Here is a 17,638-nt window from a genome sequence, read left to right on the forward strand (position 1 = left end):
AACAAGATCTAGGAGTCTGGCGTCAGTGGCGCTGTTGCATATCCGAATCAGCAAATGAGACTCATAAACCTTGGAAGAAAGTGCAGGTGCCAGGTTCCAGCCAGATATTCAGTGTTCGGTTCCAAACGCATTGGGAAGGTACCCTAGATCCCTAATGTCGCATGATAGAAGCTTGCCCTGAAGCTTAAGCCTACGAAACCGGATTCGATCCAGCTGCCCATGGTTGTCCCTGATTCATGGAAAGTTTAAATTCCAAATAGATCACTTGGCAGGCGGATATGGCAAAGGCGTTTGGTCAAAAGCGCACAACTCCGACTACCGCATGGCACATTGGTTGACATCGTCGGTGCCGCGCACGCTCGGATCCCTCAATCATATATGAACCATGGCCGGGTCTCCTGAGGAATTGACGGTCACACTGACGCGCTTTTCGGGAAAGTGGGTATTCTAGAAGATTGTATGTAGATGATCCACTGCATCACCGTCATGGCCACCAAGGTTATTGGATTTTATCTCTCAAATGACGCATTACGTCGGTCATTCTATCAAATGTCAATCTAGTTATGTTGGCCAAAGGGGTATGTGGTACGCACAAGATGAGTACGCAGTCAATCATTGCACACGGAGGCCTTGGACTGGCAGTAGGGAAATGATCGCCAGCTCCTGGGTATATAAGGCAAGATGGTGTCAATGAGTGAGTTTTCCAAAAGATACCTTCAAGTCATCAAACAATATGAGCGTTGGAAGAGATATTCTTTGTCAAAAACTCCAGGTCTTGCTGGACCGCCGTCGCGCGGAGGGAAGATTGTATGAGCCAGCCTCGCCAGACGAATTTGAAGGGACAGTGGACTTTGGATCAAATGATACATTGTCACTCTCAGCGTCCGGACTCTTGACCGAGGCTTTTCTTCACCAGCTTGAAAGACATCCCCATTTCACTATTGGAACCAACTCCTCGCGATGCTTCGAGGGCACAAAGCAATTCATACTGGATATTGAACGTGATTTGTCTCAATTTCACAATGCCGAGGACGCTCTTTTCTTCGGATCCGGGTATGATGCTAATACCGCCATCTGGTCCGCGATTCCGCAGCCCGGGGACTTCATTGTCTTCGACGAGCTAGTGCACTCTAGCATTCGCGAGGGCATGCGGCTGGGACGAGCTAAGAGCATTTCCTTCCGTCACAACGACAGCCTTTCTCTGCGACAACGCTTGGAAGAGCTCCGGGACCAAAATTCCGAAGTGGCAGAAGGTAAACGACTTGTGTATATCCCAATCGAGTCAATCTATAGCATGGATGGAGATGTGGCTCCTCTCCACGAGATTGTAAAGGTTGCCTATGATACTCTGCCTCGAGGGAACTATATCCTTTCAATCGACGAAGCACATTCTAATGGCATTATTGGGCCACATGGCTCAGGAGTCGTCTCATTGTATGGACTTGAGAATGAATTCTCGATCAGATTACATACCTGTGGGAAAGCGCTGGCGTCATCGGGAGGTACGACGACCCATTATTGTTCGAAAATTGGCAATGCTAATATTATAAAATAGCGGTGGTATTGTGCAATTCGACAATTAAAGAGGCACTAATCAACTATGGGCGAAACATCATATTCACCACTGCGCCATCTTTCACAACCGTGGCAGCTGTTCGCGCAGCCTATGAAATACTGGCCACCCAGGAAGGACACAGGGTATGTCCTGTTACCCTCGTAAAATGTCAGCAGTACTGATCTCCATGTTGTAGCGCCAGCAGCGTCTACAAAAGAACATATGGTACTTCTATTGGACCTTGACAAAACACCCTCAGTGGGAGGATATCAAAGAGCGAAGCATCCTTACCCTGCCCACTGAGAAAACATGGTATACCAGGCCATTCAAGTCCCCGATAGTTCCAATAATCACGAAGCCTAAACAGTCTCACAGCTTGTGCAAGAGGCTGCGGCGGGCGGGAAATTGGGTAAATTCAGTTGATTACCCTACTGTACCCAAGGGAACGGGTCGAGTACGGTTGATGATACACGCGGACAATACCCGAGAGGAGATGGATGGGGTAATCCAGTTAATCATGAACTGGGCTACTGAGCAATATCAGCCAGTGGAGTCAGTTCAAATCATGGCGAAAATGTGAGGTGGGTGGCATGTGGGAAGAGGAATGAAAGAAGTAGCCCTTTGTTTTGGCGAATGATGTTGTGGGTCATGTGGCGACTGCCGCAAGATGAATGCCGAGGAGTCTATCTTGGGAACTATACTACAGACTAGTGTTAGAGAATAAGATTTCTTCTGTTTTATCTCGAAACAGTGAGCCTTCGTATATATTTAGCTGTCTTTAGCTTGTCAGAATACTGTAAATATATGTAATCGTTTTCAGTCATATAAAAAGATCGTTACTATTTTCGTGGACATATTTACATGCAGGATACACTATTCTATCAACCCACCACCGCTAGCTGGCTTCTGACAGGCACGTTATGTCGCAGCTTAGGCGACGGGAATCCCTGGACATTGACCCCCTTCCGGAAGAGCAGACAATGCGTGGAGCCACCGAAATGGAACATACCAATTTGATCACCCTTGGACACATGCTGGCCCTCGGAGACGGTAATCTCACAAGTTGAGACCTCGCACATGCCAACACCCAGGAACGCCATCAGCCCAATATCCGGGTTGTCACACTCGATGAAAATAACCGCCCGTGTTGCCGTGGCCGTCAGGTATTCCTGAGACATGACCTCGCCAGCGCTATCAATCCCATGTTGGTTGGATGGATCCGGGTCTCCGATGCCCTCGAACAACGGCTCAGAATAGTACGTTCCATCCACGACATACGCCTTGACAATCTTCCCGGACACCGGTGCATGCCAGCGGTGATAGCTCAATGCACTCAAGAACGCCTGGTAGACCGTGCCGCCCTCGAACTGCTTAGCCAACGGATCACACCCCACCATATCGTATACCGAGTAAGGCTGGCTCTTGATCCAGAACTGGTCGCGTGCCTTGACATCATACGCGACCTTGTATGGCTGCGACTCACACGCATTGGCAATGACCTTGTCGTCACTGGGCGAGGCAACGGGACGGATACCCTCTCGGAACAACCGAGTGAAGAAATGGTCCCAAGAGTTGAATCCATGATGCTCTGCCGACGGGTCGCAGACATACAACTCCTCGAACGAATAGTTCGTCTTCTGCACATTGCCCACCTCCTCCAGATCAGACTTGGCTGTCTGTCCAAACCACCCGTACTTCGAATCATCCAGCACCTTGGCTGATTCCGGTGACTTGAGGAAATCGCCCCATGCATTAAGCAACTTCTTAATCATGCGGTTGACATCTGGATCCAGGAACGCAGCATATCCACTCGGAGTACCCATCGGCCAATCCAAGACCGCATTAATAGGCAACCCGACCAGTCCCACACGGTGAGAAAAGTCGTTCCATGAGGGGGCAGTGGTTATGAGATGGTTCAGCACACGTAACATGTGCTTGTAGTCCTGCATCTGGGGACAGCCGGTAGGATCGGTAGAGTACGTTCTGTTTCGAGGAAGTTCGTTGAACATGGCAGAGATGAGCAGGTATACACGGGTGTTGTTTTCAATGAGGTCCTGGAACTCCTGAATCACTGGATGAAGGTCATGAGATTCCTTGCTGTCGACGTGTGCAATGACACCTCCCAGCCATTCATGATGAGCGTCGAGAGTAGAAGGCATCCATTTACCAAGGCTACCAAAAATACGTTAGCCAAATACCCTGCTATACATCCACATTCAGAAAAGAAGATACATACTGATGCAACCGAGGCGTATGATTCTTATACTTGGGAGCCATCTTTGCACTTTGATTCAATTCAAACAAATTCAATTTAACTCAAAATCAAAATCAAGACTGATAGTTTTCAATATCAGATCAGACAGCCTTGGCAAAAGCTTATCACAGAACACAAACGACACAATGGGCCTTTTAAAGTGTTCATAAACTCCATCGAGATTCAAGAATCAGCTTGAATTGAACAACAACATGAGCAATTGCATCATCATGATGGCAGCAACAGGGGTGGGGACCCAGAGTGGATCGCATTTGGATCCGTCGTGAAGCTAAAGGCGTAGCCATCCCCGGCCGTGATGTCATGTCATGGCCTAGGCTTAGCCGTCTCTCCCGCGGAGATGTCGCTGACGGGGGTATAACGCTTTTCATGAGGAATTGCTATGTAGAAATCTGGCTGAGACAGTTTCTATTATCCTAGCAGGCAATATAGACGACCATGTATGTAAGTAAGACACAAAAAGTCTCATAGGAAAACTGCAAATACATGCCCAAGAACCTACTCCGTAAACCCGCTTTAATCCATAGAATAATTCTGCCACCCCGAGACCAAAGGCGGTCAAAAAAGTAACAGAATGCTGACTCAGTTTTTTGGGGCTGTATAAATGAATACCCGCTTATATCCGCTTATATCCGCACTTTTCTCTGCGAGGTTCGCTAGGTTCTGCCGGGGTTGGCGGTGAGGGAAGCGGTCTGGGAGTATCTGAGAGGCGGGTTTTGGTTAGGTATATGGAGGCTGGGATGGTTGATGCTGGAGTTGAGGGTATATGAGGTGGGTACTAGTGGTTTGGGGTTATTTGATATGCTTGTATGAGAGTACCAGTCTGGCCTGCAAAAGGGTTGAGATAATTGAGGGATATTTGTATGTTTTTGAGGGGATTGCAGACCACATACCATCGATATGATGGATATAGGAACAGTATATTGCTAGTTACGCTAAGATACTCTATTGTGTGAAGTTGTGGTCGCTATTTGGAGTACACCTTGATAGTATGTACTATTTTAATTAATATTCAACAAGGTAGGTGATAAACCAAATATCCCTCATAGTAGAAGCACCTAGAGGATGTCTCTGGCTAAATACGTATAGGCTTCCGGCTTAGGGTGTTTCGTACTATAACCCGATTGACAATTGCGGTTTGTTTCGTCCGTAATTTCGATTTCGGAGTAGAATTTTATATAGTCCACGGTTCTACGCAGCTAAATAGCAGGTTAGTAAGTCTCTACATAGGGAAGGATGCCTCGTGAGTATCCGTTGTCGCTTATGCGGATTTTCCATCCCTCCCTGGCATGTATCGTTATCTGGTAACAGTCAGCTAGTTTCTCTCACGTTCAAACCAGACTCATCTCACCCCCTTACGGTTTTTTCTCTCGGGAGATCGGTAATCAAATCGTGATGGGTCATTCTGGACCTATCCTGTTCGTATTGGTTACTGGCCATTCAAGACCTGCCCTCACTGTCCTATGTTTAGGCTGTCCCATGTTCACGCGTAGACTCTGGCTCGGATCCCTCATCTCCCTCATGATCATGATCGTGATCATCAAAGTCATCGTCTTCCAGATCTTCCCACTCCTCTTCATTTTCCCTGGCCAAGGCCTCCATTTCGGCCTCGTCTTCGTCGTCGAGCTCATCCCCGAGAAGGCTGACTAACTGCAAAAGCCCTGCCTGTGAGCGCCGGTTGTCCTCAGTCCGCCGTTGACGTGGTTCGGAGCTCCAGAGTCCTTCGCCTGTCGCCTGTTGGTCATCGACGGGAACAGACTTGCCGTCGGAGAGATCGGGCGCTAGGCTGACAATGCGAATGGCTTTGGTGGGAAAGATGCGAGCAGGCCCCTCGTCCTGATCATCGTCTGGAATATCAGCATTATGTTGACGGAAGCCGAGAGTCTGTGGTTATCGGTTAGCTTGCATTTTCTGATTCAGTTTCTGGTAGGAGGGCACATAGGACGAACAGTGTAGGTAGTCATGATCGCATCATCATACAACGCCATGAAACTGACCGGTACGGCAAGCTGTGGCACCGAGCTAGTGAGCAGAGAGTAGGAAGCCCGAGCTGGGTTATTAACGTTCTGAATCTTGTTGTCGTCGTCGAGAGCGACGACATAGATCCTATCCTGTATCTCAAACATCACACGGTGATTGCGCACAGACAACCAGCCGCCTAGGTCAAAGTTGGAACCGTCCGACTCGCATTCGATGAGAGACCCATGTTCTGAAATCCCGTTCTCGGTCTGTAGGGCCTTCCGCCAGTTGGAGCATACAAAAACACGACCAGCGCGGGAAAACCCAACAAACAGGTCACCGTGGAGCATACCAGCACCCCATTCGTCGTCACCATGTCTCACATGTTCAAAGTCGGTCGGTGGCGGAAGAGGACCCTTGGAGAGCTCAATTGGCACCAAGCAATCCTTGCGAGGTTTGCCAAGGGCGACCATTTGCTGAGTCGGGCCGTGTCGCGCAGCAGCAGCTAGTGCAGCGATCGCAGATGGGGAGGTAGCAACCGGTGGAAGAATGTGATACATGTCTGTGCAACGGAACGGCTGCAGTGCGCCTAGGAACTCGCCGGTCGCTTTGTTGTAGATGTGATAACCGCGGGGACCCATAGAGTAGATGACAGCGTCCGCGCTCTGATCCAAATGTCCAACGGCATCACTCTCGATAGAGATGTGTGTCGTAAGCTTCGGAGGCCGCTGCGTCATATCATACACAAAGCCTTGTCCCTGTGTGGAAACCACACATAGCGTCCAGTACGACAGCTGGAAGCCTCTTGTCTGACAATTATGGTCTAAGATTGCGATGCGCCGAAACTCTCCACGCTTGGCACCCTCCTGATCAGCCTGCCAGACCTCAAGCGCATCTCCCTCACGGTCAAAGACCGCCATTCCGTCCTGGTACTCCAGATGGGCATACGGGCGAACCGAACCCTCATCACGTTCCAGCGTGGAAGGTAGCCGCCATAGAATTTTGCCCGTATCCATATCCGTAACATTCAGCCCACCCGCATGTGACGTGGAAATGAAGAACCGGCGCTTAAAGTCTGCCCGGAACCGCCAGACAGGATTGTTGCCCACTTGAAGCACCGACTCGCGGGTCACTGGGCGCTCAGCGGCCCAATTGCGGGCGAGCAGCTTCTGGCGCTTGCATAGATCTTTCCATGATGTAGGATTCTCAAACAATTTGGTGAATGATGTGGTACTGTCCGACAAAAATGAAAAGTCGCGGGCGCCTCCTGGAGGTTGGGCGGTTTTCGATTCGGAACTGTAGATGGCTTCTCGATGGGTGATGTCAATAAATTGGTGCCAGGGCTTGGAGACGGCGGTCAGCGACGCTACAGCGGAGACTGGAAGAAATTCCACGACGCGCAGGACAATCTCGGGTGGTAAAACAGTAAGAGGGTCTGCCATGTACGGGGAGGCAGACATCTTGGAAGAGAAAGAACTGTTATGCAAATAGAAGAAGGAAGTTGAAGAAGTTGCAGGCCTGCGGGGAAGAAGATTGTTGAAGCCCATCTTTCCATTCTGCCCCGCCTCGCGCTTCACCGCCTTGACTATCGCTATCGATTGGCGATTGAGTCCTCCAATTAGGCTTCAACTCTTCCTTCTCGACCGAGAATGTCTGTTGAAGGGACAGCAAACTCACTCGTGCATCAGATCCTAAAGTGGATGTCGTCGGACGACAAAATCAGTACGAATTTCTGCTACAAAACTCTTTGACGAATGTGCAACGTCATTGTGATCAATTTGATTGAATTCATCGCATCAATTATATAAACCCGGCATTTATAATGTAATAGCCCATAGATCTCTCCAACTTCGCCCATGCTAGTGATACCACCGGCTCACAACATCGCTTTCCTCGATAGTAAATGCCGCTCTAGTCTGTCGCGTAGCAAGGCGCTTAGCCACCTCATTCGCTTCGTTCAAGCTCACCAGCTTCCGTTTACGCGACTGGGTGCCGGCTCGTTCGCAGGCAATTCTATATATTGCTTGCCGCTCACTCTCTGGCCTATCCGGGTACCCAGGAAGGTATGACTCGGGTTTCTGGTACAAAAGGCATGCACTCCGCGTGTGTTCCGGCTCGTACTGCCCTCTGTCGGATAGGATTTGTGGCGGATTGGACGTGGCTTCGGAGACCCAATTGTCGGTAGCCAGTTCCAGGGGTGTACTACCGGTGGCATTCTCACGGTGGAGAAGATCAGGACGGCTTTCGATCATAGCCTCGAATATCCTGGGGCATTGGTGCTTGACGGCTTCATGAACGGGGGTGTTTCCTGTACCGTCAAACATATCTAAATGCTTTTGGCTCGTTGACTGGGCAAACTCGAGAAAACAGCGGATAATGGCCAGCTGGTCTTCTGTCTCTTGTCCACGGTCGGACCCCCATCCGCTTGATGCCCTTGACCATGCCTGATAACTCTTATGCATCCAACGAGCAAGTGGCGTCAATGATCCCGGGTCATCGGAGGACCGCTCCGTCAGCAACGATGGGACTAACCGGGGATCGAGCAGGGAGAGAAGTCTCTCTACATTGCCTGGCTCTTTTCGAGCATTACCATTGATGTCACATAGCATTAAGTGAACCAAGTTGTTGCCTTGACGATCACGAACTGTCTGATTGGCGCCGGCCCTGATAAGAATATTGACGAACTCTGAGTTGCCGAGGGAGAATGCAAGCGCCAAGGGCGTATGCCCTGCAGCCGATTTAGTCTCCATAAACTGCGGAAGGCGCTTGGCAAGGCTTTCAACTAGCTGGCATGATTCAGGTGTAGGTTTTGAGAGCACGGCACAATGCAGAAGATAGTTGTCTGTCGTGTCCAAGTCAGCAAAAAGGTTCTAGAACATTGTGCTAGCACTCACTCTTGCCCTGAAGCCAGTTCAGCACGAGCCTCTCCAGGTCTTCGACCGACTGTGATAAGAGCTTCAATTTGTCCACCTGCTCATTTGTTTTTATAAACTCAACGTATGCTCTGGCCGAGTCTGGGCTGAGAAACCATTCCACACTGGCCATTGACCCTGAATGCGCCGCTGTGAGCAAAGGCGTCTCTTGTTCTTCCGGCGATACGGGCAATCCTCTTCCTGCAGCGGCCCAATCCGCCCTTTTCTTTCCACGTATAGTCAACCCTTGATAATATTTCGGTTTCTCCTTAACGTCGACGCCACACTTCTGAAGCAGATTGTCGACAGGAAGGCCTGTGCCAGTATACTTGATAATCGCCTCAAGGCAGCCCAAATAGCCCTTTCTGATTGCAATCGGAAAAGCACTGGCGCCGAAATTATGAACCCCGGGTTCGACCGTCTTGTCCCTTTCAGTAAGCTCTCGTCCCAGTTGAAGCAGAAAGACCAGTAGGTCCACATTGTTCTGTCCCACCGCGTATTGTACCAGATCGATATAATTCTCTGTCTTGGACTCTTTGTCAAGGAACTTGTGTGCTGGGCAGTACCGGGAGAATATTTGAAGAGGCGATATGGAACATTCCACTTGCGTGGCTATCTCTCCTATGTTCTCAATGGTGAACCTGTCATCAACAATCTCCCTATATATGCAGTCCTCTTCACCGTCATGGAGAGCATCGATGTCCATCTCAAATCTTTCACGAGCATCAGAATCCTCACGTTTGAATTGGGCTTGCACTATCTCAAGGATAGCCTTTGCCACATTGAGGTGTCCACGGAGTACCGCAATGGAAAATGGCGAGAAATTGTCCTTGTCCCACACAGCAATCTGCAATGGACTCGGTTGGTTTTCATTATCAGATGTAACTAGCGTGAGCGCCTTGATAGTATTAAGGTCGCCACGCCAAGCAGCCTCGAAACTGCTTAAAGTTAGTGACCTAAAAGCGGTTTCCATGGGCTTTCCTGTGGAAGATAATACTCACAGGTCAAAATATCTCTGCTTCTTTTCATCGGTAAGGTCTGGTACGCAGAAGTTTGTTTCGACCTTGAAAGGCTCCGGTTCTTGATGCTTAGAGTCAGAGTCGCTCTTATCTCCTGTCTTTCTCCTCTTCCAGGGCTTCTCGAAGTCTGGATAGATGTCGTAGAAAGACTTTGCACCCTTTTCCACCAATACCTTTTCCAATGCCTTATAGGCATCTAGAGTAGCTCGAACTTCCAAGGTCTTCTCTTTCAGACCTTCGCGCCTATTATTCGCATAGACTGCCAAAGTATACTTTTCCTGATCCATTTCATACTGTGCCTTTGCTTGGCGTACAGCTCTTTCTACAGTCCAACGATGGTATGTATCGGGCTGTAGCCCGTTCAGACAGTGATCAGGTTTCACTAGTTGGCAAGGAGGTGAGACGCCCAACTTCTCGCCGTGGTAGTTGCCCAATGCTCTGATTTTATCTCGGACACAATCGAGTAAAGACTTGCCCACGGTATAGTTTCGCATATACTCGCTGTCCAGTACTCTATACCCATCAGGTGTGAGAGTATTTGGGTCGACGCCATCGCTGCGGAGCAGCCTGTCAGCAATTACCGGTAGATCTTTCTGGACTGCGAGGATGATAGGTTGGGTAAAGTCATGCCGAAAGATAGCTTTGTTCCTTTCAGATGAGTTTGATTTGATCGCTCCATAAATAGCCTGACCGGGATTCACAAATGACTCAAAGTCAATCTGAAGCGTCGCGCCAGCTTCAATCAGCTTGTTTGCAGCCTTGTCATTTCTCAAAGTAAGGGCTAACGTGAGTGAAGAATGAGGCTTGACATTCCAGGGATTAGAAAACGAGGAGAGGAAATTCATCGCTTTCACTGTTGCCGAACGATTCTGTTGGAAATAGGTTTGGAGGATTTCAGAAGAATCGGTGAAATCACAAGCAACGGCGTAGTGCAGTGGAGTTACACTGTTCATGTCTGCCTGTGTTGGAAGTGCCCCAAGCTGCAGTAGCTTCTGTGTCATTGCAATTGACTTTTCGATAGGCAGCCGAAGAGCCAGGACAAGGCACAAGATGGCCGCTCGCGCCCTATCTTGATAAGGATACAGCAGCTTGACCGGAAGCGCCAAATCAGCTCCAAACGAGGCAACCAGCTCCTGAGCCACCTCAATGTGACCATGTAGAATGGCAAGATGAAGCGCAGATGTGGGAACATCCCAGGCAACTACATTGATGTCATATATATCCGGTTCTTGCTCGTTTTCAGCCATGGCCAAATCCATGCCATCCATTTTATCAGCCTCTTTCCTGACATGAACGAACGATTCGGAATCAACGCTTTCGCTTTCACTAGTGTCGGGCTCCTGCGGACACTCATTGCTACCCTCATCCGGCCGCTTTTCGAGCTGAGCCTGTTCTGTCTCGTTCTGCTTACTCTTATGCAAGAGTACTCTGACCATCTCCAGATCGCCTCGAGCAGCAGCCAAATGCAGGGCTGTGCGGCCATCGGCCAGACGGGAAATCATTCTTGCGCCATGGTCGAGAAGGCATTGCACGATGTCGCTTGTGGAGGTCAAGCAAGCCAATTGCAATGGAGTCCTTCCAGTATGTTCACGTTCGTTAGGGTTTATGTTTTCTTCTGTGAGACATGCCTTAACCCCTTCGATATCACATTCCACAATAGCATGGCACAGCCGCTCCGTGTTACCGATATAAGCCATTTCTTCCCCAAAGTCAGCCTTCTCAGTCTCTGCCAACGGGTAAGGGTGTACAAACCAGTCCAGTCGGTCTCTGTAATTGGGTTGAAACTACCAATCTCTTGACGACCTGGGTTGTCTCTGATGAAGGAGATTCTACCAGAAATATAGATTTTGCTTTCTTTCTCGGCGATTTCTTTTTCTTCAGGAGTGACCGGCTCCGGGCAACAACCACAGCAATCTCCGATGACATCCACGACATTGCCGAAGAACGCGGGATGTCGGTGCAGGTTAACTTCTCTGTCTTTGGGCTTGTTCCACTCTGCATTGAGCAAGAGGTCCTTCGTATAAACAAGCTTCTCGACTTTTCGAGCTTTGAATCTGGGCCCGTAAGGAATCGTCTTGCTCGGGGGTTAGCCTTCAGAATACGAGAATGAAGATCTCACAAGCTTACAAAGGTATGGTAGTCAGAAACCTCCTCTCCCTCTTCCCAGTCGGGGATCTCATCTACCCAGTCATCCTTGATGTTACCGGACTGCTTCCACCTATTAGACCTTGGGGCTGGTCGTCCACGTTCCCGTCGTCTCTGCTCTATATAAGACTCCCGGTCTGACGACTTTGGCAGTCTCTCCAGGACCAACAGGCGCGCCAGGCCCACTGTCCTACTAAAGTTCCGCTCGAAGATTGTCTATGGACGGCATTAGCTCTCTTGGTTCTAAGAGATATAGAAAACAGAAATACTGACCGGATCTATTTGGGACCTATCCAGCTGCGGCCAGTATATTTCGAACCCACGATGAGAGTACTTTGAGAGGCGGTTCTCATAAGAAGGCGAGCGTCTAGACAAATCAATCGTATTGATTTGGGTTATGTATGAAGCCAAAGCACGTGGGGAGACAAAGACTTGCTTCCCATCGAAAGCAGCACAGGAACAATCGACATCAAACCCAGTCAATATCTCAGAGATGGATTTATATATGCGAAGCACTATCTGCACATGACGTGTGGGATATTGTGAAACGATGGTAATGGCGTTTTTTGTCCGGACTGTGGTTGTTTCGTAAAGAATCGCGTTCTTGACCTTATCTTCAATCTGCTTGATTTTCTCAATTGCCTGCGCTTCGTCTAAGCCGTAGAGGAACATATCCACATCCGAGGCCGGTGCAATCTTTTCATGATAATACTCTCGCAATGATCGCTTCGAATCCCGATACTTTTCGGGAACTGGGAGCAGGCAAGTGACAACTGCACTTCCTGCGACCACGACATTGCTCCAGTCCATGTCGCTCAATGCACCCTCAGAAAAGACGTTAAAGTTCTTGCGAAACTCGTTTAGGGTTGGCACCACTGCCGGAGAACCATTGGGACGCCGGTGTTCTTCCTTCAAAGGCATGATATACTGTTCCTTAGTCATAGAGGACTCCGAAGATATGTCTCGGGCCCGTACACGGATGTCCGAACTGCCGTTGGAGTCGTAGAGAGGCACGATGTTGAGGTGATTATCCTGCAGGGCTGCGTGGGTGCCCTCTTGGGCAAACAATTTGCGCGCCACCGCATCGTAGTCGTTGTAAGGTGCGATAATCTGCTCGAGAGGAGTGTTTGGATGACTTTGGATCCAGCTCGGCAGGTCCCGATGTTTTGCGGGCAGTATCGGCAGGGTAAAGGTAGCCGCCATGGCTGTGATATATATCTATAAGTCTGTTTATTAAATTGAGCGGCAGCAACACAAAAACCAATTGGAGACTGAAAATATATGGCTGGGACAATAACAGAAGAATTTCTGTGCCAGATAGAGCTTTCTGAAAGATAGTATCTCCATCAGAGGAGAGTCCATCGAGTATTTAACTTTGTTTAGCAGTCGCAAAGTAGCTTCCTGAAACGGCAAAGCGTAGGCTCCGGGGGGCAGAAATGTCCACCGCCCGCAGGCACGGGACCCACTGCCAGGCTTCGATCAGGCCCCCGGTGGATGCCTGGGGCGCTAGAATCTTTTCTTTGAACCCTGAGTCGCCCATAACGCGATTCAGTCCCCGCTCCCTCGCAGATCAGGGGACTGCAGACAGATTGCAGTTACCTGAACAAGTTGGATGTTACCTAAAACCATCCAAGTCAGGGGGGTCCCAGACTCATCTGCATTATTCAATTGCACAGACTATACTTACTTGAAAATATCTTGCTAAGACAGCAGTGGACAACTGACTGCTTGAGTACCGTCCTGCTGAATATACTTTGCTAACACGAGGACAATATGCCGGAATCGCTGTTAGTGTGGCTCGGCATACATAGTTCCACACAGTTGACACGGACTGTGCACGGCAAAATCGACGAAAACCCGTCTCTAGCAGCGTGAAACTATTTGCTTCCTACCAATAGGCGGTGTGACGTCTCATGACGAAAAATAAGATAGCTATCGATTTGGAATATTCTTGATTCCGAAAGATCTCTATCTTAAAAGCAGGAATTGGCCATCATGAGAGGCCTAGCTGTGGCTCAACAGCATAGGTTGCTGGTTGGAGCGGGGCGTTTCTGCTCCACACGTCTCGGAGAAGTGTTCTGAACGATACAGCTGGCTGATATCAATCTCACTTCAGGGAGATCACGTCAAATGTTCCAGGGTACTAATGGCAGGGAGATGTTAACGCCATTGCCGTGTTTCTAGCTGCCAATAAGCCCGACCTAGACTATCCGTGTGACGCAACAGAGCCTTTCTGAAAAGTATAATGGAGGTGGACCACAGTATTGGCGAAAGGCCAAATATGAATCGGATTCGTATCCGACAGGAGTGTGGACATGCTTCAACTACATCATCCACATTAGATCATTGTACCTGTGACTCGTACCTGATTGAGTATATTGCCTAGCTCAGGCCTCACAGTTGATTGATGTCACGCCGTGATCGGCAGTCATCTGCGCGGGAAGTTTGGTAAAGTACCCAGTCGTAGTAACAGCGTAGGTCTTAGCTTTATAAGGAAAGCAGTGACATCCAGATAAGCCCTATCTCTGGTTGCTAGATCCTGTCTGAAGCTTCGCAAACCGGTTTAGGTCTATGGCCTTTTGTACTCTAATAGGACAGACCACGAGTGTAGAATTGGTTGGCATGCGGGCTCGATCCTTGGTTCAGACATGGATAGGCTTCATAGGATATGTATATAAGATATCCTTGTCTTTGAGCGTATCTCACGGCCATAGTTATCTTCCAACTGTAATCACTGCTAGCACCATGTCGAAAGCAGAAAGAAAACATCCGTATGCTCTTCTCCGAATTCTAGGCAGACCTGCAGTAAGCTAATTATAGTCAATCAGATACCTAACAGGAAACTTCGCCCCCATCAGCATCCGACTTACCTCCAAACCCTGTTACTTCAAGGGTACCATTCCCGAGGAGTTCCTGGGCGGCCAATATGTCCGAAATGGCACCAACCCAATCCAGCGCGACAACCCGCGCGGCTTCCACTGGTTTGATGGCGACGGCATGCTCACGGGTGTATATTTCAAGCGCATCTCCGGACCAGCCCATGTGCAACCCGTCTTTACCAATGAGTATGTCCTCACGGATATACATTGCGCAACCATGCGAGACCGCCGCCTCTACCCCATAATGCCTAGCGTTAAGGCGCTAACTAATCCCGTCTCGTCTACAATACGAATCATGTATGAAATATTGCGAAGTATGGCCTTGATCTTTGCGTCGATTTGTGGTCTGATTGCCCGGCCAATCAAGCGGGTGAGCAGTGCGAATACCAGCATTTTTCATCATGATGGTCGTGTCATGGCAACGAATGAGGTTGGGCCTCCAATGCGTGTGTTCTTACCACTGCTGAAAACAGTGGGCTGGTTTACTGGGAACATGGCGGAGGGCGAGCCTGTTGGCACTGATGCTTGCAAGGAGGGGTTCGGCAGCCCAGGGATGGAGGGAGCTATGAAGGAAATGACAACAGCTCATGTGAGTTCACCGAAGGGCGAGATACACAATAATCATTGTTATATTGCAACGTCTCAGTGCTAATTGGTCACAATTCACAGCCTCGGGTTGACCCTCAGACTGGGGAACTGCTTCTCTTCCACTCAACATTCATCCCGCCGTTTGTGAACTACTCCATCATACCTGCTAGGACTACACTGACACCGGAGTATCGTCTCAATCGGCCCGTGCCTGGTCTTATTTCAGGGAAGATGATGCATGACTTTGGAGTATCCCACCGACATACCATTATTATCGACCTGCCTCTGGAACTCGATCTGTCTAATATCATACACGGAAAACCGGTGGTTGAATACAACCCACAGGGCCAAACGAGGCTTGGGGTGTTTCCTCGGCATGTCCCTGAGCTCATTCGATGGTTTACGACAGAACCCTGCGTGGTAATGCATACCGTCAACACATGGGATGATATCACACCTGGTGGAACATGGGTGAATATGCTGCTTTGTCGCATGAACAGTGTTGCGCCGTTCTACCATATGGGTAACATAGCTGCCCCAGACGCTTTGAAGCAGCCCGATCCCCAATGCCGCCTTTATTACTACGAGTTCCCACCTAGCCATGAAGGCACAACGTCGATATCCCAGCAGTGGGCACTATCAGCCATTCCTTTCGAGTTTCCATGTGTGCCCAAGCACCTGGAGATGGACCCAACAAGATATGTCTACGGAAGCTCTATGAGGAAGGGTAATTTCGCTGCCACTCATATCAGCGCCTTCAAGATTGACTGTCTTGTCAAGATGGACGTCGAACATCTTCTCTCACGGGGTAAGACCGAGCGCCTGTCTCCAGTGGATGGCTGCGTGGATGAGCGCTCCATTGATGAGGTCCTCGCTTCGGACAACCCCGACGACCCTATCAAGGTGTTTGCCTTTCCCACGGGATGGTATGCCCAGGAGTGTTCGTTTGTACCGCGGAAAGATGCAAGGCATGAAGATGATGGTTGGCTCGTTACATATGTCTTTGATGAGTCGCAACTGGATGAGAATGGCGAGGCCCCACCTGACGCGCGCAGTGAGCTTTGGGTCATCGATGCTGTTGGGATGAGAGAGGTGGTCTGCCGAGTAGTCCTGCCACAGCGTGTGCCATATGGGATGCACGGAAATTGGTTCTCGGAGGAGCAGATCGTAAACCAGCGAGATGTGGACACGTTTCGCCACGAGTACTAGTTAGTCAAAGGATGTTTGGGCAGTCAGTCAAGACGCCCTACTCCTCTCAGCAGTTGGTATATATATAGTAACTTCGCATCTGGTACTTCTCAATCTTTCAAGGAGTCGATAGGCTCAGCTAGACTACATTGTTCTTTCTCAACGTAATTATCACACTCGCGGTGGAGCAAGCGATATTTCCTCGTCACTCTTACTTACCAATAGTGCTAACATTAGCTTTCTTTCTATGAAGTGGAATCGATATCGTCCGAGTCAACGTATGATAACGAAGCTAATATTGCCGTTAGACCGACCGACGAACCAACTATCCAATTAGTCGATGGCCCTGTCCAAACTACTTAGTTGCTTAATTCCATATCATGTGTTCAGGGTAGATAAAAGAATAGATTAAGTCCGAGTAACCCCGGAGTAAAGATCGTCTGCTTTTCCCGGCTCGGTGATTGGCTTCATGACGTTGCGGGGGTGGTACTGCCGTTAGCGCCGTGCTCGTCAGCTGCCTTCTCTTCGGTGTGATTCTCCCCGACGCTGAGATTGTACCTTTCTTACACCTCTCCTGCCATCTTACTATCTATCAGTAATCACTTCTCAGAATATAGGGGGCGATGCTAGCGTATCAGATATCATTCGTGCTGTGCTTAGTGGACAATGCTTCCATGGCGCTTCACTGTCAGTGACCGGTCCATTGTTAATTCAGAGAAAATCGGCTGCCGATGCGACGATTTCCAGCAGAAACCCGGGCAATGGAATATAACAGCAATGGTACGTATCCATATTTGCACAATATTATTTCCTCTGCTTACAACTCTCTCCAAAAGCACAGGACCGAGTTCACCCTACCACTAGACTGCGGCAATGAGTCCTGTGGCTAATCCACCCTACCCTCAAATATTCGAAGATAAGACAACAGTTACTCGAGAACTTATAAGACCTGGTCCACTGGTACTATCAGATAATGTGGATAAACAGGGTACTGCAGTGAGCGCCTGGACGTATTGTGCGGAAGCCCACATGCTCTTTTAATAGTCCCTATTAATCATTGATGCTGTGGGCTCTCTAGAACATCGTTACCCACAACAAGTGACTTCATTCTACTTACAGAC

The 17,638-nt window shown here is 49.2% G+C and overlaps 5 protein-coding genes across 5 annotated transcripts; 2 read left to right on the top strand and 3 right to left on the bottom strand.

Annotated features, from left to right (window-relative positions):
• Positions 1-733: 733 nt before the first annotated feature.
• AtWU_03680 (aminotransferase class I/II-fold pyridoxal phosphate-dependent enzyme) lies at positions 734-2,135 on the top strand (the record flags this gene model as incomplete). The annotated part of the gene is made up of 3 exons (XM_035498792.1): positions 734-1,502; positions 1,556-1,698; positions 1,752-2,135. 3 exons carry the CDS (start codon positions 734-736, stop codon positions 2,133-2,135), a joined length of 1,296 nt encoding a protein of 431 aa, XP_035354685.1.
• A 301-nt stretch (positions 2,136-2,436) lies between these two features.
• On the bottom strand, positions 2,437-3,832 carry AtWU_03681 (phosphatidylserine decarboxylase family protein; the record flags this gene model as incomplete). Its single annotated transcript, XM_035498793.1, has 2 exons — positions 2,437-3,727; positions 3,792-3,832. The coding sequence occupies 2 exons, from the start codon at positions 3,830-3,832 to the stop codon at positions 2,437-2,439; spliced, it is 1,332 nt and encodes a 443-aa protein (XP_035354686.1).
• A 1,462-nt stretch (positions 3,833-5,294) lies between these two features.
• Positions 5,295-7,246, bottom strand: AtWU_03682 (F-box protein; the record flags this gene model as incomplete). The annotated part of the gene is made up of 2 exons (XM_035498794.1): positions 5,295-5,711; positions 5,777-7,246. The coding sequence occupies 2 exons, from the start codon at positions 7,244-7,246 to the stop codon at positions 5,295-5,297; spliced, it is 1,887 nt and encodes a 628-aa protein (XP_035354687.1).
• Positions 7,247-7,645: 399 nt separating this feature from the next.
• On the bottom strand, positions 7,646-13,065 carry AtWU_03683 (ankyrin repeat protein; the record flags this gene model as incomplete). Its single annotated transcript, XM_035498795.1, has 6 exons — positions 7,646-8,628; positions 8,681-9,636; positions 9,700-11,416; positions 11,470-11,791; positions 11,845-12,078; positions 12,136-13,065. 6 exons carry the CDS (start codon positions 13,063-13,065, stop codon positions 7,646-7,648), a joined length of 5,142 nt encoding a protein of 1,713 aa, XP_035354688.1.
• A 1,542-nt stretch (positions 13,066-14,607) lies between these two features.
• AtWU_03684 (carotenoid oxygenase family protein) lies at positions 14,608-16,538 on the top strand (the record flags this gene model as incomplete). The annotated part of the gene is made up of 3 exons (XM_035498796.1): positions 14,608-14,633; positions 14,691-15,330; positions 15,411-16,538. 3 exons carry the CDS (start codon positions 14,608-14,610, stop codon positions 16,536-16,538), a joined length of 1,794 nt encoding a protein of 597 aa, XP_035354689.1.
• Between the last annotated feature and the right edge of the window lie 1,100 nt (positions 16,539-17,638).

Source organism: Aspergillus tubingensis (genome assembly GCF_013340325.1).
Source record: "Aspergillus tubingensis WU-2223L DNA, scaffold_5, whole genome shotgun sequence".
Taxonomy (NCBI): domain Eukaryota; kingdom Fungi; phylum Ascomycota; class Eurotiomycetes; order Eurotiales; family Aspergillaceae; genus Aspergillus; species Aspergillus tubingensis.